The 12,864-nt window shown below is 63.1% G+C and overlaps 2 protein-coding genes across 3 annotated transcripts; one reads left to right on the forward strand and one right to left on the reverse strand.

Moving 5' to 3' along the window:
• Nucleotides 1-1,989: 1,989 nt before the first annotated feature.
• Nucleotides 1,990-4,731, reverse strand: SLC52A3 (solute carrier family 52 member 3). The gene is made up of 4 exons (XM_066330759.1): nucleotides 4,600-4,731; nucleotides 2,790-3,857; nucleotides 2,412-2,535; nucleotides 1,990-2,288 (listed from the first exon to the last, which is right to left on the reverse strand). The coding sequence occupies exons 2-4, from the start codon at nucleotides 3,812-3,814 to the stop codon at nucleotides 2,076-2,078; spliced, it is 1,362 nt and encodes a 453-aa protein (XP_066186856.1). The 5' UTR covers nucleotides 3,815-3,857; nucleotides 4,600-4,731; the 3' UTR covers nucleotides 1,990-2,075.
• Nucleotides 4,732-8,123: 3,392 nt separating this feature from the next.
• FAM110A (family with sequence similarity 110 member A) lies at nucleotides 8,124-12,864 on the forward strand. 2 transcript variants are annotated; one of them, XM_066330763.1, is made up of 2 exons: nucleotides 8,124-8,728; nucleotides 11,035-12,864. In XM_066330763.1, exon 2 carries the CDS (start codon nucleotides 11,103-11,105, stop codon nucleotides 12,096-12,098), a length of 996 nt encoding a protein of 331 aa, XP_066186860.1. In that variant the 5' UTR covers nucleotides 8,124-8,728; nucleotides 11,035-11,102; the 3' UTR covers nucleotides 12,099-12,864. The 2 variants fall into 2 exon arrangements, with proteins under 2 accessions (XP_066186860.1, XP_066186861.1); XM_066330764.1 differs by lacking the exon at nucleotides 8,124-8,728 and adding an exon at nucleotides 9,026-9,887.

Below are 12,864 nucleotides of genomic sequence, written 5' to 3' on the forward strand. Positions count from 1 at the left end.
CCCTGCAGCGCTGCCCTGACGTCAAGCCTCTGCCAAGTTCAAGGTCACCTCTCCCGCAGGGCTGCGGCCCCGAGGGGACATTGCCTGCCGGGCTGCTCGCGGCATCCCACACACGCACACTGGGCTCCCGGCCTCCGCTCCCTGATTTATTTATCCGTGTGTGTGCCTGCTCTCTCCTGGAAGGCACGTTTGCAGAACGGGCAATTACTTACGCCCTAGTTGGGCCTGCCTGCCCGCTGCCCGCCCGCTGCCCGCTGCCTGCCCGCCCGCTGCCTGCTGCCTGCCTGCCCGCTGCCCTGGGATTTTGTCTCTCTCCAGGCTGCGGTGTAATAAGGGAGGTAATTAAGTGTAAAAGGCAGGAGGAGGGAGGGCTGGGAGGGGGGAGCAGCCCCGGCTCCTTTCGGAGGCAGGGGACTGCGATAATGTATGGTAATAACCGCAGCCAGCCCTGCCGAGCTGATAGCGCTGACGGCAGCGCCTGGGCCCCCCCCAAACCTGCCCCCACCACTGTGGGGAGGGGGAGCAGCGCCAGAAGAAAGGCTCAGCCTTCCTCCACCGGGTTTGTGCCTTCCTGAGCAGCTGTATGGAAATAATTCCCATCGGAGGCAATTGTTTCCCCGACAAGAGGGAGGGGGCTGCGGGGCTATTGTGGGTGAGGGGTTTTGGGGGCTCCCAAGGGCAGGATCGTCCTCTCGAGAGGCAGGAGGAGAGAGGTCAGGTCCCTACTCCAGCTCCCAGTCTACCCACAAGGGACATATCCTGCTACTGGAATGAGACAAGCTGCCCTGCGGTGCCCCCACATCTCCCACTGGTCCTCAGCTCCCCCGTCCTCCATGAATCCTGGACACAGGCTGTGGAGTCAGCCAGGATTTGCCGGAGGATGCCCAGTAGTGCCAGGAGGCAGAGCCCTCACTCCTCTCCTCTCCACTGCCTCAGCTGCAGGACCCCCACCACTGCCAGCTTGGGGGGCTGCTGGCCATTAGGTATTCCAATCTCGTCCTTCCCAGAGGCGTCCGGGTCGCAGCCGGAGCCCCGAAGTGGCTCCAATCCGTGGTCTGGTGCTGCCGCCGGCGCAGGGAGCAGATGCCAGACAAAGGGCCGGGGACAAAGGCCCGGCTGCCTCGTGCCCCAGGGAAGGGGCGCAGGCGCGTGCAGGGCAGGGGTGCTGTCCCATCCTGGGGCTGCTGCTGCCCTGATCTCCTGTTCCTGCCATGCCCCACTGTCCACTCGGCCCCCACCCTGGCTGGCATGGCTGAGGCACAGTTGGGTACAAGGTGGGCCATCCTGGCACTGGTGCTGTGCCAACCCTGCCATGGGCACTGTGCCCACACTGTTCTGGTGCGAGGCTCTGCTGTGGCTCTTCTCCAGCTCTGCCCATCTCAGGGTGTAGTGGGGCTGAAATGGGGCGCAGGGGGGCACAGGGCTATGGGGAGGGAGCAGAAAGCATGGATGAGATCACAGCAGAGGGTGGCAAATATCACATGTATCGCTCCAGTCCCACTGTGCCTCAGTTTCCCCAGCTGCTATTGGGGGCCTTGTGAATGTCCCGTGTGCCCCCACCATCCCCCTCCCCACGGCTGCCTTTGTCCCCACTCCCCCCAGCTGGCTGCAAACCCCCTGTCTGGGGGCAGCTGCCACAGCACAGGGCTGGGAACACCGGTGCTGCCGGGTGCAGCTGGGGCTGTGCCCACCCACAGATTCCAGGGGGGCTTTAGGGTGACCCTTTAGGATCTGCCAAATGGTGCCAGACCCCCCCAGGGGAAGAAACAGGACATGGCTCCAATTGAGAGGTACCCAGGTGGGGGCCACTGGCACAGACAGCCCCCTCAACACGGAGAGTGTGAGCAGCAGGGAGGCAGAGGGCTGAGTAAAACACCTTCTATTGCTTTCACATGATGGAACACCCCGTGCCCAGGCTGGAGACAAAGCCCTGGAGATGCTGCTCCCTGGCAGAGCCCATCAGAAAGCTGTGTCTGCAGCCGTGCCGCTCCCAGCGCTGCTTCTCAGCCAGCCAGCCTCGCTGATTTGGGGAGTTCATTCTGGCAAGAGTGGCGATCTTGGGGTGTCCATCCCACTCATGCTGGGCACTGCAGGCTGCAGTAGTCAGCAGATTTGAAAAGGCCGTAGACGTTGACGAGAGGGAACATGAGCAGTGCCCCGAGGAGGGAGCCCAGCTGCTCCAGCAGCCCGTACCACACCAGCGCGCTGCGGCTGCGGCTCCGCAGGATCACCCCGGCCATCACCTTCATGTAGCAGAGTATCCCAGTGAACAGCACCCAGGAAATGACCTGGTGGCACAGGTGGAAAAGTGGTCAGGACCAGGGGTTCCCCACTGTGGGGACACCGTGGTGAGGTCAGGTGCAGGTGTGGTGTCAAAGCCCTCCCTGAGTGAGAGGGACACCATGACTTACGATGATGGCATCGCCCCACTGGGATTGCTGGAGGACTGGGCAGGGACTCATCACTGCGATGGCCATGTTGTAGGCACCAAAGCCTGTCCCTGCCATGGCGAGGATGACCATCAGGATCAGGGACCTGCAAAGGACATGTGAGTGTCACTGGAGAACACCACTCGTCCCTGGTGAGCAGCACAAATACGCAGCACATTCTGGCTCCTTGCTGGCTCCATCCTCCTTTCCTGGAGTGTCCTTGCTGCCAGGGCATGGACACCCCACAGGCCCTCTCCCACCCAGAGCCTACACCCCCAACCCTTGCAAAGTAGGGGCCATTCTTGGGGCAGAAGCCCCTGATGTGCATCCTGCTGCAAAACCCAGGGCCTTGCAACTCACCTGCTGGGCAGGAACATGGCCACGATGCAGGCGAGGGGGTTGGCCACGGAGCTAAGTGTGGTTGCCAGGTGGTAGGTGGTGTGTCCGTAGGGCCGGCAGGAGTAGGACTGCACGGATGGCAGGACTCCGTTTGTCAGGGCGTTCACCCAGGTGACGAGGAGGTAGATGAGGGTGAGCTGGGTTAGGGAGTAGGAGACCTGTGGCAGGATGTCCTCAGGCCCCTTGGTGTCCTTTGGGCATGAGCAGTCTTTGCTCAGCTGCAAGTCAGCACTGTCATCAAGGATCTGGTCAAATGAGTTCAGCACAATGTTGCTGGGAAAGAGGTGCTGCTGAGAGAGCTCCCACACCTTGGGCTGCCGGGTGAGGAAGAAGAAGGCCAGCAAGCAGATCAGCATCATTGCCATCATGAGCAGGAAAAAGATGAGGGTGGAGAAGTTGGGTGGGAGGTATTGGGTCTCCAGCTGGAAGATGGTGCTCTCCATGGTCTCATTGCTGGTGGTGATGTTGACCTCATAGCTGACATTGGTGCAGTGGGAGATACCAGAGCCCTGGCCCAGGGCAATGAGAGCAGGGATCAGGGCACTTAGCCCTTCACCTATGAAGAAGGTGTTTGTGTACTGGGGCTGCAGCTGCATCATGAAGGGCAGGAAGGTGACAGAGGAGGTGCAGTCCACCAGGGCCAGGAAGAAGGTAAGGATTAAGAAGGGGATGCTGTGGGACGTCCCGGCAATGAGGGATGTGTGGTTCCAGAGGAAAGCCAGGAGCAAGCAGGCCATGACACCCACGGACACGATCACATAGATAACAGCCACCTCCTTCAGCAAGCCAGGCCTAAAGCGATTCATGAGGGTGACGAAGAGTGGTCCCACGTTGGCCATCTGGATGATGACGGTGATGTAGGAGGGGAGGTACCACTGCTCTGGCAGTGCTGTCACCAGCAGTGGCACCTCCACCCACAGCCCGTTGATGGCCACCCAGGAGCCCATGCCAAAGGCACAGGCCAGAAGGTGGGTGAGCAGTGCCATAGCTCAGGGCTGGGTGCCTGGCCCTGGGAGTGACGCTGCTGTGCTGTGGAGAGAGACTTTGATTAGTGGTGAGGTGAGATCTGACCCTTCCAGATCCTGGCCCTGTCCTCCCATGACCGCTGCCTGTGTTGGCAGAACAGCTTCCCTCCTACGTGCTGTAGGGGTGTGAGACCCACAGCCCAGCCCAGCCCCACTTTGCCCTCTGCAAGCCCTGTGGACCCCTCTGCCCCCTTCAAGTGATGACAAGGTGCCCTCCTGCCCTGGGTGTGGATCCTGATGAGCTTCACCTGGTCTCATCCCAGAGGGATGGGGCTTGGCAGCACCAGGTGCGGTACCCAGGAGGGCATTGAACCTGTGCCAGCTCACGTTGCAGCTCCGTGCAGCCTGGAAGGGCTCGGCACAGCTGGGGGCAGGGTGAAGAGGGCTCTCACCTGAAGGCTGAGTGGCCTGGGCAGCTGCTCTGCTGGGAACGGACGCCTCGAACCTCCCACTGCATCTGCAGGGCAGGACGGCGCAGCGCCCGTCCCCTCCCAGCCAGGACCCACGCGATCCTGTCACGCTCCGGCGGCCGCAGGAGCCAGGCCCCGGCAGCCCGACCTGCAGCCCAGCCTCTGCTCGTACCAGTCAGCTGAGTCAGCTGGCATCCGGACACATCCCTTGCCCACTGCCATCCCGCTCCTGGGAAGAACTCTAACGTCCCCTGTGCCTGCGTTCCACGCCCCGCGGACGCGCAGAGCCGCCTCCAGCCCTCTCCCGGGCCGTTGAGGCCGCCAGAAGAAACTCACGTCTCACGGGGCTGAGCCCGGCGAGCACAACGACCCACCCATGGCCCCGGCCCCGCGGGCAGACATCGGGCTTGGAGCCGGAGCCGGGAAGGAAACGGGCTCCGGTCTGACCGGTCCCTCGGCAATCTCCCAAGGGTAACTCACTGCGGTTTGAGGAACCGGCAGCACCACGCGGGCGGGAGCCAGTCCCGGCTGCCGGAGCCGTGACGTGAGACGGGCGCGTCACCACCTCCGGATGCGGACGGGTGACAGACTGGCCCTGCTCTGCTCTTCGTCTTGGTCCCAGCTGGCAGAGTCCCCAGCTCAGGGGGGTTATTATTCTTGGCGGTGTCCTGGACTTTGTCCTTGTCCCCGCCTGAACTGCGTCCCACCTATCACAGACTCTTCTTGCAGGTGCAAGCGTCACCCGATGACGGTTCCTCTCCCCATCAGGATCTCTGCGGGGTTACGGGCATGGGGCGCTGGGGAACCTCCGAATGTGGCAGCTGTCCCACCTCAGGACGCTGCGGGGACCAAGCCGTGAGCCAGCAGATGAACCATTTGCACCGGTCGGGAGGTGACACGGGTGAGGAGACAGACCCCTGGTCACCCCCAGCAGCAACTCCCCCCCTCTCCCATCCCAGGACCCACCTCCCCAGGATGCCTCATGGCAGCTCTTCCCCCAGCACCCACCGGGTGTCGCTGGGAGAGCAGGCTGCAGCCCTGCAAAAAACTTGGGGCTGCCTTCCTTCTCCCGTCTGCTTCCCTGCCTGCTTCCCTGCCCTACCTGTCTGCAGTACCCGTACCTGTCCCTGTCCCTCCGGGGGAATAGAGTTTGCTCCTCCACTCTGCCCTGCGCCTGTGGGAACACCCATGGCAGCCAGGACCGTTGGATGTAGCGGGAACAAGGGTGTCTCTTGTCCCCGGGGATGCAGGGACACTGGGTGACAGTGGCGGGGGCATGGTCACAGTTTGAGGTACTGCTGTGAGTTAATCCCAGCAGGCAGTTTAGCCTCCCTCAGCTGCTCACTCACACACACCCCCATGGGATGGGATACAAAATGGGAAAAGATAAAATAAGTTAAAGGGACTAAAATGACGGGTTGAGATAAAATCAGTTTAACAGGGAAAGCAAGAATGTCCTATAATCCGGGGTGAGCAGGGAAGGGGCAGAGCTGTTTTATCCATGTCCCTTCCCAATGTCTATGCACCCCCAGCGCTCTCACTCGCTGGTGGAGCAGCGGGAGGAACAGAAAAGTCCTTGGGGTTCTGTGAGCATGGCTCAGCCATGATCAGACACTCCTGGGTTATCAGCACTGCTTTCAGCACAACTCCAAAACAGTCTCTCAGTGTCTCTATGGACAAAATTATCCCAGTCAAACCGGTACTGGACCCCAAAGGACCTGGAAGGTGGGGAACAGGTCCAAGGTGCTGAGGAAGGTGGGGAACAGGCGCAGGGGGATTGGAGTGGGAGTGAGGCAGCGGAGGTCATTGTGTGCCATGGGTATGGGCAACTGTCCTGTGTTTAATTTGTCGGCACAAAGAGGCGGCTCAGCCCGCAGTGAGACCCTTCCCAAGGGCGAATGGCTACGGGACAGCGGCAGTTCGAGGAGGTGCTGGGTGTGGCACCCCCGTGTTGTCCTTTCACGCTACTCACCCAGATCCACCCGACGCGTGCTGCCTGCCCTGCCTGTGCCTTCTCCGCCCCCTGCCCGCCCCGCAGCTGAACTCCCGGCCCGCCGGCCCCTCGCCCCTCCGCACCCCCGGCAGATGCGAGTGAAGGCCCCGGAGCAGATGGCAACATTTGGTAGCCGAGTGGTCCCTGCCTGGGCTGTGATGACCATCCCTCCAGGAAGACCCCTCCTCACCCAGCCAGGGCTGGGGAGCCCATCCCAACTGCAGCCAGTGCATGCCTGGGGCGTGCAGTGGGGATCCCCAGGGTGGGCACACTGCCCGTGCCATGGAGGTGACAGGGTGGCAGGAGGGCATGGAAAAATCGGCAGCCCAGAAAAGCAGAGGTCTGTCCCTGATCTCAGCCTTAGTGAAAGCAATGCCCTTTCTTCCATGTGTGAGCAGTGGGGATGGTCTGCCTGGGCTGAGGGTGGCTCCATTGCTGGGGGCAAGGGGACCCCCTCACTCCAAGGACTACTGGCCAACCTATTTGAGAGGGTATGATCCCCAGACTTGGGGACCTGCTGGCGGGTCTCAGCCTCGACCCTGGCAGCCCCAGCCCTATTTGCATTTCATTTCCATGTGAAAGGAGCAGGTCAAGTTGAAAGTGGAAAGGCTGGTGGGGGGCAGCCGGGAAGGGGCCGCTGCCGGAGGTGAGACCCCAACAAAAGGGCCGGATCCCCAGGGCCCAGTGCTCGCCTGGCCATGGGCTGTGGCCACGGCCCCACGGCAGCTGCCATCTGCGGGTCTGTGCCGCCGCCACCACCGGCCAAACAAAAGCCTCGTGCCCAGCATGTCCCCATCTGTCACCTCCCTGCCTCCCGGACCCCTGAGCAGAGACCGAGTGTGAACATCCGGGTGCAGGCAGCATCATTCTCTCTGCCCACAGGGAATGGGGTGATGCTGGGTGCTGTGGGTGCCTCCCCATGCTCCTTCTGGAGCGGCTCTGTAGAGCTCTTGCTGGGGAAACTGAGGCAGGTGGTGGCCTATCCTGGGTCAGGGCATGGCAACAGGCTGGAATAAAACACTAGGAATTAACACACAAGATGAAGGGGTTGGGAACCTGTCAGCTCTGGGGGTGCCTCTGCGTGGGGGTGCCCACACTGCCGAGCCCCAGCCCTGCGGCTTGGCAGGTGTTGCCAGGCACCCGGCTGCCTCCGCCCAGCACTTCCAGGCGGGGAATTGGCCGCTGAGCATGTTTTATACTCATTGGCAGCTTAATTTAGCATCCAGGAGGTCTTGGCAGTGGCACGAGGGTGTCTACAGAAGGTGAGAGCAAAGGCAGTGCCAGGGCCTGGTTGTCCCTGTGTTCACAAACACCGTCCCACGTGTTCCTGGAGCAGCGGTGGGGATGGTGCACCGGGTGCTGGGGCAGCATTCCTGCAGGAGGCTGCGCTCCCGGAGCATGTCCCGGGATGCTCCGGGGAAGGGTGAGGCTTGGGGCGCTGCCTGGATCCAACGCCCCGCTCCAACGGGCCAGACGTGCCCGAGCAGCTCCTGCAGCCTCCTGCCCGCACCCGCACGGCCCCGGCACCTCTGGGGGAGCGCAGCCTGCGGGCTCTGCAATCGCCTACCGACTGGGATTTTCCAGCTGAGCCCGTTGTGCGAATCTGGGCTCGGGGCAGCCCTCTGGCTTCCAGACTGTGTGCTTCTCTTGGCCCTTCTCCCTCCACCGGCTTCTTGTCTTGCTCCAGGAGCCGTTTGAACAATGCAGGGCTGTGATTAAGCTCCGTAGCATGAGCCGAATGCTCGATCCCTTTGAGCAGAGCTGAACGGAGATACCTGTACCACGGGGCAGGAGCCACCCTGGGGCTGGGTTCAGGTCAGCAGGCTTGGCGACCCTGTTCCAGTTTGTCATCTCCCTTCCTACTACTCTGTTGATTTTCCTACATTTTGGAGTTTATTGCTGCTGGCTGCGTGCGGAAACAAGGTGAGATTTCCAAACCAGAGCAGGCCCTGCCAACTGGCCATAACCAGCCATATGAGGGAATCTGGGTGCCCACAGGAAGCCTGGGAATTTCCCCTGTGTCCCTGAAGCCCTAACCCAGCACCAGAACCCTCTGCCCACAGCGAGCAGTGACATCCAGAAGCATTTTGGCCTTGTCACTGTGAGCACCTCAGGCCGTGTGTGCATCCAGCGTGCCCAGCTGGCACTATGACACCTGGGATGTCACCGGGCACCGTCACACTGCGTGACGCAGCCTGGCATGGAGGAATGCCCCGTGCTTTCCATCCCATGTGAGCACTGAGTTGCCTCGGAGGGCGTCCTCCCTCGCCCGGCGCTGACTCAGCGGCATGCAGAACCGCTCCAGCACGCTCCAGCTGCCGTCACGCGGGGGGACGGGGAGGACGTGGCTGGGGAGCAGAAGGTCTGGGGACATCAGGACACCATTGGGACACTCTTGGAGAGCGAGCAGAGAGAAGAAGTGTGGCAGCTGATCCGTGCTGAGGGGGCTCTCACGCCGTAGGGCCGATCCAGGTGGGTGGCAGAGGTGGCGCTGGTCCAGTGCCAGTCCAGTGCCAGCGGAATGGGGCTGGGTGAGCCGGCAAAGGGGTCACAGCTGTGTACCTCTGGAGCAGCTCCTTCAAGCAGGTGATCTGGGGTGCCATGTGAGCCTGGCCGGACTGCCCACCCCAGGAGGAACTCTTCTGAGGAGGAACTCTTCAGAGCTGGGGCCACACTGGGCAATGCCCAGAGCTCAGATCCCTGCACTCCAGCTGGGTTAGGGGCTTAGGATTATGTTGCCGTGTTTTTGGGGCTGTTCAGAGGGCGGCTCTGCTCTGCTCGGCTCAGCTCAGCTCGGCTCAGTGCAGCCCAGCCCGGCGTGGCTGTGCCAGCGCAGTGGCTCAGCACTGCAGGAATGTGGAGCAGCAGGTTGTGCCCGGCCGGGCTGTCTGTGCTGGGGAGGGGACCCCATGCCGGCCACTGTGCTGGGGCTCCCGTGTCCTTGTCCCTGTACTTTGATAGCCATCTCCTCTGTGGCTTGGCTGAGTGTCTGGTACAAAGCTGAGCTGCAGTGACTGACATGGGGACATTTTCCTGCTTTGCCTTGCCTGGGGGACACTTTTGCACCCTGTGCTGAACAGGGGAGCCTTCCCTGTGCTGGGCACAGGTATGAGGGCAGTGAAGCTGGCCATTGGGCTGGGAAGCACTGGACCCGAGGAATCGGGCAGAGGGGCGCAGAAAGCTGCCCCGGGGAGGAGGCAGGAGGATCTGTGCCGGTGCTGGGACCGTTCCCAGCTGTCGCCACGCCTGGCCGCCCCCCTGCAGACATTTTCCAGGTCAGGAGGCAGCATGTTCCCCCAGGCAGGGGACGAGGATGGGGAGAGGGGCAGCCAGCCTCCCCCATGGGTACTCGTGTGTCACAGCATACCGGGGGGATGCACAGTGTGCTCTGCTGGGGTTTAGATTCTGGGGAATTTGGCACCCGTGGGCTGGTAGAGAGTGCAGAAATGGCTCAGGGTGCCGGGGCTGGCTCCTGCCGCCGGCGGTCAGTGCTGGGACAGGCTCTGGGCTGCTCCCAGGAAGTTTGTGCACGCAGGTGAGCGGCGACGGTGGCAGCTGCCTGCTCGGGTCTGCCACGGGAGCGAGTGAGGCCACAGCACACCGGCCCCCACCCTGCCTGCCACTGCACCTGGTGAGTGCTGGGGCTTGCTGTCACATCCTCGGGCTCATCAGTGCCCCAAATCGGGACCCTCAGCAGGAATGTTAGAGCAGCTTGGGAAAGGGGTTGGGGGAGGGGGTCTGACCCACATATGCTCCTGTGTGCCCTGCCACTGCTGAGCCCCTCTGGCTATTTGGGCTACTCTGGGTGTGTCCACCTCTGGCCAGGGGGCTGCAGAAGGGTGTAGGGTGTAGGTTTGGGTGCCCTCCCCCCCTTTTCTCTGTGGGCGGGCCGGTGCCTCTGCGCGACCGTTGTGGCGGCTGCGCTTGTTGGGGTTGGCAGGGACCCAAGGACACGGGGTGCACAGGGCCTCACTCTGCCCCGAGCACACCGCGGCCAGGGAAGCACGAGTGGAAACCCCCGTGTACTCCGCGTTCTTTCCAAGAAGCTCCGGGATAAGAGCAGGGAGCCTGGGAGCAGCCCCGGAGCTTGCGAGAGGGGTGAGAGCTGAGGGAAAAGCAGAGCGAGTGGAGCACCGAATCCAGCAGCCCGGCAGGGTGGTAGGTGATGGAAACCTGGGCATGGGAGATGCACGCCTGGGTGCAGACAATGCATAAGTGCATTGGGCATAAGTGATGCAAGGATGTAAATGAGGCACCCCTGGGAGCAATCAGTGCTCCCCTGGGAGTGGGTGCTGCACGCTTGGGTGAACGAAATGCCCCCCCTGGATGTGGGCAGTGCACCCCCGAGCACGGACGATGGGCACATGCAATGCACCCCTTGATGCGGGCGATGCACCCCCGGCACCAGCGCTTTGGGCAGAGCATCAGTGAGGGGTGCTTGGCTCTCTCTCTCCCCCCCACTCTGTCCCCAGGGTGCTCCTCTCCGGGCCCGGGGCGCCCTCCCCGCCGGCGCCATTGGCCCCGGTGCGGTTTGAAGCAGGCGTGCGGCGCGGATTGGCCGGGGCACTTGTCGGGGAGGCTCGGCGGCGGCGGAGGCGTGGTGACCGCCTTCAAATAGGCAGCCCGGAGCGGGGGGCGCAGCGAGTGCGGTACCGCACAGCCCGGGCTGTCTTTGTCTGTCGTGGGGCCGGGGCGCGGGCAGGGGCAGCATCGCCGCCGCTCTCACTCCGGCCCCGCTCTCACTCCGGCCCCGCTCTCACTCCGGCCCCTCTTCGCAGCCGACGGCACCTGAGCCCCTCGCTGCCCGTGGCGGCCGCCCACCCGTGTCTCGGTGCCGGCACGGAGGATGCCCGTCGAGGCGCTGCAAGCCGGTGACACCATGAAGGGGGTGACGGTGCCTTTCACCTCGGCCATGCCCGTCCGTATCCTCCGCAAAGGGCCCGCGTATTTCCGCCGGCACGCCGAGCCGGGGGCCGGGAAGCCCAGCGCAGTGGAGAGGCTGGAGGCCGACAAGGCCAAGTACGTGAAGAGCCAGAAGGTCGTCAGCACCAAGCAGGAGCCGGTGAGGCCACTGCTGCTCAAGCAGCCCCTGTTCACCCCCGGGGTGCGCCGGGCTGTGCTCACCCCCAGCCGCAGGGCACCCCCGGGGCCACGCCGCGCCGACGCTGCCAGCCCGAAGACCTCCCTTGACCTGGAGATCCTCAACAACCTCATCAACCTGTGTGACAGCCCCTTCCCTAAGGCGGAGACCCCGCTGGGCAGGGAGTGCAGGTGGCGGGCGGAAGCGCCAGCGGTGGAGGGACCTGTCAAGCCACCGGAGGGCCCGGCCACCGCCAAGCCCCCCGGCAGTGTGGCCGTGCGGAGGGTGGATGTCCGTCCCTGTGGAGCTCCGCGGAGCCCAGTGACACCTCTGCCTGCATCCCCCATCCCGGGTGGGCTGCCTGTGACCCCGTCCCGGAGCTCACCCGGCCGCCCCGAGAGCGCCCGCCGGCAGCCGCTGCTGCACCGCTCCAAGTCGGACCTGAGCGATCGGCTCTCGCGGGCCACCGCCGACCTGGAGCGCTTCTTCAACTACTGTGGCCTTGACCCCGAGGAGATGCAGGACATGGGGGCTGAGCGCTTCGCCCGCGCCAGCTCTGACATCGTGTCCGTCAAGTTCCACAGCGTGAGCACGGCCAGCTCGGAGGGCGGCCGCTCGCCACCCAGCGCTGCCACGCCGGAGGGACGGCCGGCGGAGCGTGTGCCCTACGGCATCTCCATCATCGAGCGCAACGCCCGTGTCATCAAGTGGCTCTACGGGCTGCGCCAGGCCAGGGAGCCCCAGCAGGTCTCCGATGTGTAGCAGTGCCGTGGTGGGCACCGGGGATGGGTTGCTCATAAGTGGGCGATGCTGGATGGGGACAAAGCACAGGCTGTGCTCTGGGAGGAGCAGGGACCTCTTGGCGGTGACAGCACCCTTGAACACAGCCCTGCTGTGCCACAACATCACTGGCCTGATGTGGTGGCCAGGGATCCACTGTCAGACCCCTGTGCCAGTGCTGGAGAGCCAGGTCCCTGCAAGCCTGTGGGAAGGCCAAGGACACATGTCCCTGGGTGTGTGGCTGGTCCTCAACACCCACAGGGCCTCATGTGTGGCTGCCCTGCCTGCAGTGCTGGCAGCTCCTGCCTGTCCTGCTCCTCACCAGCACCCTAGGGTGGGGTGCAAGGGGCTGGTTCTCCCCTGCATGGAGCATGGACACTGCACTGGGTGAAGGAGCTGCCCCCTTGCAGCCTCCGTGGAAGGGGTCCCACTGCCTGGAGTGGTGGCCACATCCTGGTGGTCCCATCTTATTGCTGAAGAAAAGCCTGGTGCTTTGAGGGGTGAGGGGGAAACCTGACCCCCTGCCTCAAGCTGCCCAGGGCTGTGTGTCTGTGTGTGTGAATGTCTGTGGGTGCCTGTGTTCCCCTCTCCAGCTGCCAGTGGGCACGAAGCCCCCCCCCCCGCCACCATGCTGGGCCTGGTATTTATGAAGACAACAGTTCCTCTTTTCTACTCTTTTCCTTATGTTTGATCTGTAAATAGTAATTATTATAATGCAGCCAGTTTTATTAAATCCCTGTGTTTTGGA

The sequence above is a fragment of the Sylvia atricapilla genome, chromosome 16 (genome assembly GCF_009819655.1).
Source record: "Sylvia atricapilla isolate bSylAtr1 chromosome 16, bSylAtr1.pri, whole genome shotgun sequence".
NCBI lineage: Eukaryota > Metazoa > Chordata > Aves > Passeriformes > Sylviidae > Sylvia > Sylvia atricapilla.